Source organism: Tachysurus vachellii, chromosome 15 (assembly GCF_030014155.1).
Source record: "Tachysurus vachellii isolate PV-2020 chromosome 15, HZAU_Pvac_v1, whole genome shotgun sequence".
NCBI classification, from domain to species: domain Eukaryota; kingdom Metazoa; phylum Chordata; class Actinopteri; order Siluriformes; family Bagridae; genus Tachysurus; species Tachysurus vachellii.
In genome coordinates, this window is record NC_083474.1 from 20,730,609 (window position 1) to 20,741,523 (window position 10,915).

At 40.6% G+C, this 10,915-nt stretch overlaps 1 protein-coding gene across 3 annotated transcripts in view; it reads left to right on the forward strand.

The window, feature by feature from the left end:
- Positions 1-3,815, forward strand: part of LOC132858594 (E3 ubiquitin/ISG15 ligase TRIM25-like) — a 3,977-nt gene extending 162 nt beyond the window's left edge. The window contains exons 1-6 of one of the 3 annotated variants that reach the window (XM_060888985.1): positions 1-565; positions 1,181-1,276; positions 1,432-1,665; positions 1,854-2,005; positions 2,292-2,395; positions 3,071-3,815. The exon at positions 1-565 is cut by the window's left edge and continues 151 nt beyond it. In XM_060888985.1, coding sequence (XP_060744968.1) covers positions 1-565; positions 1,181-1,276; positions 1,432-1,665; positions 1,854-2,005; positions 2,292-2,395; positions 3,071-3,597 — 1,678 coding nt within the window. In that variant the 3' untranslated portion in view covers positions 3,598-3,815. Of the gene's footprint in view, positions 566-1,180; positions 1,277-1,431; positions 1,666-1,853; positions 2,014-2,291 lie in introns of all 3 variants that reach the window. The other 2 variants (XM_060888984.1, XM_060888983.1) reach the window with 2 other exon arrangements.
- Positions 3,816-10,915: the final 7,100 nt, after the last annotated feature.

Consider the following 10,915-nt stretch of genomic DNA (forward strand, 5'->3'; position numbering starts at 1 on the left):
TGTGGATCAGTTCAGCTGTCCAGTGTGTCTGGATCTCCTGAATGATCCAGTGACTATTCCCTGTGGTCACAGTTTCTGTAAGGTGTGTATTAATGGCTGCTGGGATCAGGAGGATGTGAAGGGTGTCTACAGCTGTCCTCAGTGTAGAGAGACTTTCACTCCAAGGCCTGTTCTACGCAGGAACAACATGCTGGCTGAAGTGGTGGAGAAACTGAAGAAGACTGAACTCCAAGCTGCTTCTCCTGCTCACTGTTACGCTGGACCTGGAGATGTGGAGTGTGATTTCTGCACCGGGAGAAAACACAAAGCTGTCAAGTCCTGTCTGGTTTGTCAGGCCTCCTATTGTGAAGATCATCTTAAACCTCACTATCAGTCTCCTGCCTTTAAGAAGCACAAGTTAGTTGAAGCCTGTGCAGAGCTCCAAGAGAAGATCTGCTCTGAACATGACAAACTGATGGAGATCTACTGTCGTACTGACCAAAGCCTCATCTGTTACTTGTGTACGATGGAAGAACACAAAGGTCATGATACAGTTTCAGCTAAAGCAGAAAGAACTAAAAAACAGGTGAGAATTCAAATTCAATTTATTGTAACAATTCCCGTTGTCTGAAAGCAACTTTACAGAAGTATGGAAACAGAAGAAAGAAAAAAGAAATATATATATATGATAGAAGAAAAATAATAAAAATAAAAAAATTAATACACATACAATTAAAGTTTAAAATTAATTTAAAAATATTAATTTAAAATGTAAAATATTATATATCTACATATAACACATGGTGTAATACCAGTGGAAGATGTTTAAGGTCATTTTCGAGTACAAACAACACCTTCAACTAAACGAGTGAGTGAAAGTGATTGTGGAAATGTAAAAAGAACCCTGAGCTGGAGATCTGGGAAGCTTCTGCTCAGAGTTTGGTCTAGATATATTTGTCCTGATCCAGGTTGAGGAGCCTCTGGTGGTAACCAGGAGAGTTCACCCTGGTGGGACTCCACATCATCACAGGGCACCATGTTAAGAGCAGTCTGATATAAAGAGATCAGCAGGAAAGGAGAGGGTGATGAGTGTGATGATGTGTGCTGGGGACAATGTAGTAGTTTCTTATTTAATTACAGCTACAATTCTTTGTATTTTAGTTTTATTTCTATTAATTAAACATATTGTATTTGGTCTCAGAATGAGTTAAAGGAGGATCAGATAAAATCCCAGCAGAGGATCCAGGAGAAGCAGAAGAAGGTGCAGGAGCTGAAACAGACTGTGGACATTATTAAGGTGAGGAGGAAACTGAGAGATTCACATAAACACACACATTATAGAGTCACTGTGAGATAAAGAGATGATCTTTAAATGGATCTGTGTGATTATGTGTGTGTGTGTGTGTGTGTGTGTGTGTGTGTGTGTGTGTGTGTGTGTGTGTGTCCTTACAGACATGTTCACAGGCAGCAGTAGATGACAGTGAGAGGATCTTTACTGAGATGATCAGCTCCATGGAGAAAAAGCGCTCGGAGGTGACGGAGCTGATCAGAGCTCAGGAGAAAGCTGAAGTGAGTCGAGCTGAACGACTCCTGAATCAACTGGAGCAGGAGATTGCTGATCTTAAGAGGAGAGTCACTGAGCTGGAGCAGCTTTCACACACACACGATGACATCCACTTCCTCCAGGTAACACTCACTGTCTGATCTACAGAGGGCGCTGTTCCTCACAAAGTTTCCTCCTAAAAGCTCATTACAGCAACAAGAAATGTTCCTGTCTGAGATCACAAGTGTGTCTTTGTTCTGATTCAGTCTGAGATTCATTCGTTCCTCTCGTCCACTTTTCTCCTTCTCTATGATGTGTTTCCTCTCTGTAGAGTTTCCCGTCTCTCTGTGTTTCTCCTGGATGTGACGACTCACTCAGCTTCACTGTCAATCAACATCTCTCATTTGATGGAGTGAGGAAATCTCTCTCAGATCTGAAAAAACGAGTCGAACAAATCTGTGAGGAGGAATTCAACAAAATCAGACCACAAGGTGAACAAACAAACATTGTTTCTGTATCACAGTAAAAAGAGCCATAAAATTCATCTAACAGAAATAAGAAGTAAGCAGGAACAAGACTGCAGAAAATCACACAGTATTAGCATCAGTCTTGTAAATGACATCAAGATCAATTTAGCAGATAAACAAAGTACAAATCTTACATTTTTGGAGAAAATCGTAGCTGATGAATAAATTGAGATGGTGACGTTGTTGACGTCTGAAATAAACGTGAGGAAGCAAATTTTTCACATTCACACTTTAAACTGTTTCCACGTCATTTTTCTGTCTCCATTTTGTCTCTGTGTCTCCAAAGCTGCAGCAGTTCAGATGATTTTACCTTCAGAACCAAAGAGCAGAGAAGATTTTCTGCAGTGTAGGTTTTACACACACACACACACACACACACACACACACACACACACACACACACACACACACACACACATACACACACACACAGACATACACACACACACACACACACACACACACACACACACAGACAGACATACATACACACATACAGACACACACACACACACACACAGACATACACACATACAGACACACACACACACACACACACACACACACAAACACACACACATACACACACACAAACACACACATACACACACACACACATACACACACACACAGACATACATACACACATACAGACACACACACACACACGCACAGACATACACACATACAGACACACACACACACACACACACAAACACACACACATACACACACGCACAGACATACACACATACAGACACACACACACACACACACGCACAGACATACACACATACAGACACAAACACACACACACATACACACACACATACACACACACAAACACACACATACACACACACACACACACACAGTGTTAAAATGTTTGTATTGTTGATCTAAATCTGATCCATGTTTATAGAGCTGCATTAGGAGGATAGAAACACAGACAGGTGTCTCACACACACTTATTATAAATCCTGTGATTAACATCTAACATGTGGACATTTTATTACTGTAGATTTCTGTTATCTGACTCTGGATCCAAACACAGCACATCATCAACTCATTCTGTCTGAGAAGAACAGAGTGGTGACATGGAGTAAGACACAACAGCGATACTCTGATCATCCAGAGAGATTTGACTCCTGTGCTCAGGTGTTGTGTAAAGAGAGTGTGTGTGGACGCTGTTACTGGGAGGTGGAGAGGAGCGGTGATGTGTTAATATCAGTGTCATATAAAGAGATCAGCAGGAAAGGACAGGGTGATGAGTGTTTGTTTGGATACAACAGTCAGTCCTGGAGTCTGCTGTGTTATTCTTCCTCTGTCTCTTTCTATCACAACAACATTGAGACTGAGCTCCGAGGTCCATCATCCTCCAGAATAGGAGTGTATGTGGATCACAGTGCAGGAACTCTGTCCTTCTACAGCGTCTCTGACACCATGAGGCTCCTCCACAGAGTCCACACCACATTCACTCAGCCTCTATACGCTGGATTCTGTATGTGGAGTTATAACTCACCTGTGAGGTTTTGTGATCCAAAATAAAATGTTAGTAAAAGTGTTTATAAAAACTATAAGTGAGGTGTGAGATTGAATTTGTCCCTGAGCTACACTGGACATTTTGTGTGCAGAAACTGGAACAGTAATGAATGCAGAATGTAGAAACAGACTATTTAACTGTATGCACTATTAGGATGGGTTTATTATAGTTGATATAAAAATGTTCAATGTCTCCTCAGAAATAATAAACTTTACTCAAACTGCTCTGTCTTTCTGTGCTGCTTGCTGGTGGAAACACAACCTACTGTGTGTAAAAGACCTTTATTATCTTATATCTTTAACAATTTTCTGCTTAACAGTCCACTTAACATACAGTGCACTCTGGAATTATTCACACTCCTTCCTCAATCCTTTATAATATGGTGACAGACTTCAGAAGTGGAAGAATAAACTGTTAATAAACTGTATTTTCGCTCAGTTCAGTCTTCTGCACAGTCGCAGTACAGAGCAGGAGTCACTTAGTAGTCTGGATTTGTCACATCGACGTTACAGCACAGTGAAATTCTTTTCTTTGCATGTTGGGGTCAAAGTGCAGGGTCAGCCATGATACAGCAACCCTGGAGTAGTGAAGGTTAAGGGCTTTGTTCAAGGGCCCAACAGTGGCATCTTGGCAACACTGGGTCTTGAACCCCAGTCCTCCATTCAACAAACCATAACCTTAACCCATTGAGCCAAGATACTTTAGACAGGATATTTATACAAATATACATACTATTCTAAATAGATTTAACGTTTATAATCTATAGACACTGATTATGAGAGAATTCATGGCCAATATGAATACATGGGGAAGTCGTGACATAATGGTTAGAGAGTTTGACAGTTTGACTCCTAACCCTAAGGTTGTGGGTTTGAGTCTCGGGCCAGCAATACCACGAATACCAATACCATGACTGAGGTGCCCTTGAGCAAGTGTGCCCTTGAGCAAGGCACCCCCCCACCCACCAACACCACCACCACCTACAACTCTTCGGGCGTTGCACCATAAATGGCTGCCCACTGCTCCGGGTGTGTGTTCACAGTGTGTGTGTGTTCACTGCTGTATGTGTGCACTTTGGATCGGTTAAATGCAGAGAACGAATAATGAGTATGGGTCACCGTACTTAGCTGTATGTCACGTCACGTTAATATTGTCCTGGTCCACATTGTGATGACAGGAAATACGAAAAGCATGTAGGATTAAAGAAAGATTTGGGATTGTAACTCTGCCTTGCATCCTATTGTCCCAAGTGTTTTATTCCATATTGTTAATGTTATTTATTTCACAATGTTAAACATGACCACAATTCTATTACAATAGTCAACTTTGTGTGTGTTCTTCACCTGAACGAATGCATCACCTACCGTTAGGTGCAAGTCAAATAATTACTTAATGATTTGTTCATGTACTTCAGTCTATAAAATGTAATTTTTTTATTTGTTTTCTATCAAACTTTAGTTCACTTTATTTAATTTCCTGGAGAAACGTTGTCTCATTTCACTGTGAGACATTTTCTCCCTAAATTCCATCAGTATGTGGACTTTGCAGGTACTCTGTCTATCCACGGCCGACGTGAGGAGAACTCTATGCAGAGTTAACCCACGGAAGACTGTTGTCATGCTCGTCATGAGGCACATCAAGACCCAATTACCTCCCTCACTGGACCCCCTACAGTTCGCGTATCGTCCAAACCGCTCCATAGACGATGCCATTGCAACGGCCCTTCATTTAGCCCTCACTGAGAAAATCATTGGAGTCTCTCTTCCCTCTATCATGGACACTTACAGCACAAGCCATCAGACTCCTTAATAACTGAACTGTACTGAGCACAACGCACACACACATCAACTGTATGGACTGCACAGTCCTACACTAAATACACACACTTCCAGTATATATCCATCAATCTGTTTACATGCTGTTTTTTGCACACTTTTTGCTATTTGCACATTCTGTCTGACATTTCAGTTCACTTTATGTATCTAGGACTAACTTACTAAGTGTTTAGCTCTGTCTTTGTTCTATGTAGCACCATGATCCTGGAGAAACGTCTCATTTCACTGTGTACTGTAACAGCTATATATGGTTGAAATGACAATAAAAGCTTCTTGACTTCACTCTTGACTTGATATTTTTGTATGTTTTTGTATTTGTGTTTGTGTGTGTTTTTTTATGTGTGTGTGTGTTTTAGGGCTCTCTGAGGGATGGGGCACAGAAGCACAGGCACAGAGACGGGATTAAAGCAAACAGTGTTGGGGTTTTATTTATCTTTAAGGTGCCGGTGCAATTTAGTGCAACAGATAACCAATGGAATATAGGAGCTCTTGTGTAGGGATCCAGGCTCCCAGCCTAGGCAGCATGGGCAGCAGAAGCAAGCTGAAGCAATCCTCTCCAGGAGCGTAGCGTAGTCTCAGCCGGTAATCTGGTGGTTTGGATCAGCTGGGAGTTTCTGCAAAAGAATATCAGACAGATACAGTCCATTAGTTCCATTAGGAACGCTCTCTTACCTCCATTTAGCCGCTGAGCCTAGCTTTCTGCTGTGCGCTCCTCCTGGAAGGCGAATGTTCCTGCGGCGCTCCTGATTGGCCCGTGCTTTTTGGCGGGAGTTTCTGCCGCCCCGCCTCACTCTCATTCCCAGCGACGCTGACCATGGTACTGAAGTTTGAGAGATCGCTCTCAGCGCCGTTGGCCAAAGTGCTGAACCCCCGCCTGTTACACTCTCTCTCTCTTCTTGGCTGCCGATGTAGAGGGCGAAGAGCGGTTCTTTCTCCATGAATTTGTGTCAGTGCGCGCGCCGCCATCACAGTGTGTATGTGTGTGTGTCTGTTTTTGTATGTGTGTCTGTTTGTTTGGGATGAGGATCATATTACAGAAATTGTTGCTGTTTAAATTAAATATATATTAAATGATATGTAGGCTTTTTTTAAATCTGTCTTTTCTACAACATTTGCTGTATATTTTCGACAGGTTCTGCAGCAAGGATGGATGGACGTCAGAATTCCAGACAGCTAAAAAATATTGGTAAACAATGTATGTGGAAAAAAGGAAAAAGGTTTTTCTTCTTTTACTGTGTAGTCAGTTGAAAAGTATCAGCCTTATTAAAGGAAATAAATGGATTAGTGTCCTTGTTGTTGACTGTGTCAGACATCAGCTTTGAAAAGCTTATATGGTCACAATTTTTATAATGAAATTTGAATTCTATTGATGACACACAATCATACAGGAAACCACATGCAGTGAGCTGCTATTTACAGTTCAAAAGTCTGTTTATAAAAGATATAATCCTACAGAATAGGGTCAAAAAGGGGAATTTAGAAATATATAATCCAACAAAATAAAGCAAAGTAGAATAGTTTAAAAAATCTATTGTAAAGTAAAATGAGATCAAGTGTTTGTTGTGAAAGTGTTGGAGTGAAAGTGGTGGCTGAGCTGATCTTTCCTGTCCTGATAGATGACTGTAGTAATGTCAATATGACAAAGAATAAAAAAGCAGCATGAGGAGGAAAGAAACCTAATAACTTCACTTCATTTGATAGATTCACATTGTTGTTCTTAGAAATCAGATAATCCTGAGATTTACACAGATATATAGACTGTGATTAAAGCATGAAGATACCAGTGTGAATATATTTTAGCACAAACATTAGAGCGAGGCCTCTTGGGGCTGAGCCGCTCATATCTTAAAATACTAGTCAGGACGTGTTGAATAGAATAAAATGATTGTCATGTTGTGTTGTGGTTTTGTAGGTCAACATATGGTTATATATGTTAGTAGTGTAGTGAATAACACTGAAGGATGCTGTAGGATGAGTCCTGTGATGTCATAGATGATCCAGAACACAATGACATCATCACCGTTTACATTTAAATTGTTGACATTCAAATTTAAACACAGTGAGCGAACTTCATCGAGCAAGCGACTATTTAGAGACACTTATACTATTCACGATTTACCCAGCATACTTTATTATTTTCATACAACACACACCACACTTTTCACACAACACACACCACACTTGTCACACATTACACACCACACTTTTCACACAGCAAACTTTCATTTGCACAAATTTGACTTTTCAAACGAGGCACATCACACCATAAAGTTTGGAAAATGGTAAGTTTCCTGATTATGACTTTGTTGATTAGTAAATTTTAAATAAATATTTACATTTAAATATATCTAATATCAATCTTGAATTTTTGTATTATATTAATCTTTATATTAACCTTTTGTTTTATGTTTATGTTCTGTAAAGCTGCTTTGAGACAATGTCAATTGTTAAAGCCCTATACAAATTAATTTGAATTGAATAGAAAAATTTTAATTTGATCATCAGGATCCATTTTATTTAAGCTTTCATACTGTCTAGTTTAATATTAAGTTTGTATAGTTTAATATTCACTTACATTTATATTCATTTGATAATAAATAGTAAGACAAGTAGCTTATTGTCTTAGGGAGCACTAAAGCCTTAGACATGATGATTTAACACAGAAGTGGAAGATACAGTATAATAAGTAATAGATCCAGGTCTGTTTCTCATGAGAAGTGTCATTATTTTCATCAGTAAGCCTCAGTATGAACCTGTTCATTTCTTTTTGTTTTCTTTGAAACTATCAGTTTCTCTAAAAGCCAACTCTGTTTCTTCTTTCAGTTCCAACCTGAAGAAACAGTGTATGTGCCTGCCACTACACCTGAATCTGTACACATCCCAGTCAACATCGACACCGTGTACGATAATGTATACGACACTGTGTATGACCCCGTCTACGACCCTGTGTACGACCCCATGTACTACACCGTGTACGACCCCGTCTACGACACATTGGACAACCCCGTGTACAACCACGTGTACAACCCCATGTACTACCCCGAGTACTACCACGTTTACTGCCCTGTGTACTACCCTGTTTACAAGCCAGTGGACTGCGAAGAGTACTACCACGTCTTGCCACCCGATGTCTACCCCGAACCCCCAACGGTGGAGAGTGTTGAACAACTGGAGCCTGTGTCTCCACCTGAGACTCTGTCGCTACCCGAACATGTGACTCCACCCAAACCTGAATTTCTGCCTGAATCTGTGTCTCCACCTGCACCTGCATGTCCCACTGAACCTGTGTCTCCTGCAAAGTCAGTGTCTCCACCAGAGACTTTGCCTCTACTGGAGCCTGTACTTCCACCTGAGACCATGTCTCAACCCGACCATTTGTCTCCACCTGAGACTTTGTCTCAACCTGAGCCTGTGTCTCCACCTGAGCCTGTGTCTCCACCTGAGACTTTATCTCAACCCGAGCCTGTGTCTCCTACTGAGACTTTGTCTCATATTGAGTCTGTGTCTCCTCCTGAGACTTTGTTACAACCCAAACCTGTGTGTCTGTCTGAGACTTTGTCTCCACCTGAGCCTGAACCTCAACTGGCCTCGGATCTGCCTCCTGTCCAGACCGATAACGCTGCGTCCATCGACTGTTCACCGTCTCCTCCAAAACTGACATGGGGAGAAATTATGGATGCACTGGTTGCTGAGCTGGTGGAGGAAGAGAAGCTCAAGGAGCAGGAGGTCTGCAAAGAGAAGGAGAGTCTTAAACTGGTCGAGAAAAAGACGGGGAAAGTTATTAAGAAGAAGGACAAGATTGAAGAGGTCAGAGAAATGAAAGAAAAAGTTGAGGACTTGGCTAAAAAGAAAAAGATAGAGCAGAGGGAGGAGGCAGTGGATGTTTGGAAACAGAAAAAGACTTCCTACAGCACACCAAACCCAAAGGTACAGCATTAAAGTCTGTCTGTACATCGCAGACCTGAGAGGACGTGCCTTTATGTCCGTATATATGGACATGGGGACGAGCCGCTAATGTGATCTGATTATCATGAAGCTAGAGGCACACTGTACTCACTTTTACATGCTGCTTTGTGATTTTCTATTTATTTTTCTGTTTCATTGATTGATTTATTTAACACACTGGATGTTAACTGAACTTTGCCCTCTGTTCTGCAGGGAGTTGAGCTGTTCATTAGGGGTTTGGACTCTAATGTTGACGAGTATCCCCTCTACAAGGAGTTCCTCAAGTTCGGGAATATCAGCAGAGCAAAGGTGAACTACTAATCCCTCCAGTTTCTTCCTTTCCCAATACACTGTGTTCACTTCCCCTTACTCTCTCTTTTAGGAGACATGTGTTTTTTCCATACACTGTATTTTGTATAGCTGTGCTCTGAAATTTGATCAGTATAGATAGATAAGATATATATATATAGACTGTAGGGGATTCAAGCACAGTTCCCTGATACTAACACAGCATAGCTGTTCTGTTTTATATATATTTTAGTGTGTGTAATGCTCATTGTTTGCGTTCTGTATCTCCTTGTACAGTTTTTGATGTTAAAAGGATATGGATTCATCACATATTCCTCTAAAGATGAAGCCTACACAGCTATCAGGGAGATGAATGGGAAGATTGTGGGAAGGAAGCAGCTGATTATTACTCTGTCTAAAACAAAAAAGGAACTAGCAGAGCAGAAGATCAGGAATGGCTGGACAAGAAAGATGAGTTTAAGTGAAAACTCACAGAGGGTCTGATCATTGCTATAAGGAACCCTAATAAAAATGTATAAAAATACATCTTCCAAATGTTGCACAAATGGTCTGAGTTTTTAATCCCAGTAAATAAATTTTGGTGTAAAAGACACACAGCAGCAGTAAAAGTGCTGTTAAATAATCAGCTCTAAAATTCCAGCTCAATAAAATAGAATTAGAAATTAATAACTGAACATCATTAAAACGTCAGTTATGAACTATGTAATAACTGATGAACAGTATTTACCATAACTGAGTAAATACATATAGATATAAATACAGATCATGTTTGTAACAGTAAACTGATCAGAGACTCACACAGTAGAACACGTGTGAGAGTCAGAACACACGTGAGATTATATTTATTGGTGTGTGGTAAAAACAGTAAGTTTAATATGTTTAAAAAAGGACACGTCTGCTGCATCACCTGTCACCAATCTGACTCGTATCACTCATGACCTCTGCTTACTTTCTGAACTTGCTGAGTTCCTGTGCACGTTCTCCACAGTGTTTGTATGGGTTTCCTACAAGTTCTCTGGTTCAAAAACATGACAGGAGGCAGAGCAGCTACACACACTAAAGTGACCCTGTGTGTTTATGGAGCCTTAAGACTAGTTCCTTAAACATTATTGACCTAAGATATATTTATTCTTGCTTGATGAGGTCGCGTGGCCGAGGAGCCAGAGATCTGATTCGCATAATGAAGCTGCTGAGATTTGAAGATGCTCAAACAAACAATAAAACACAAAACACA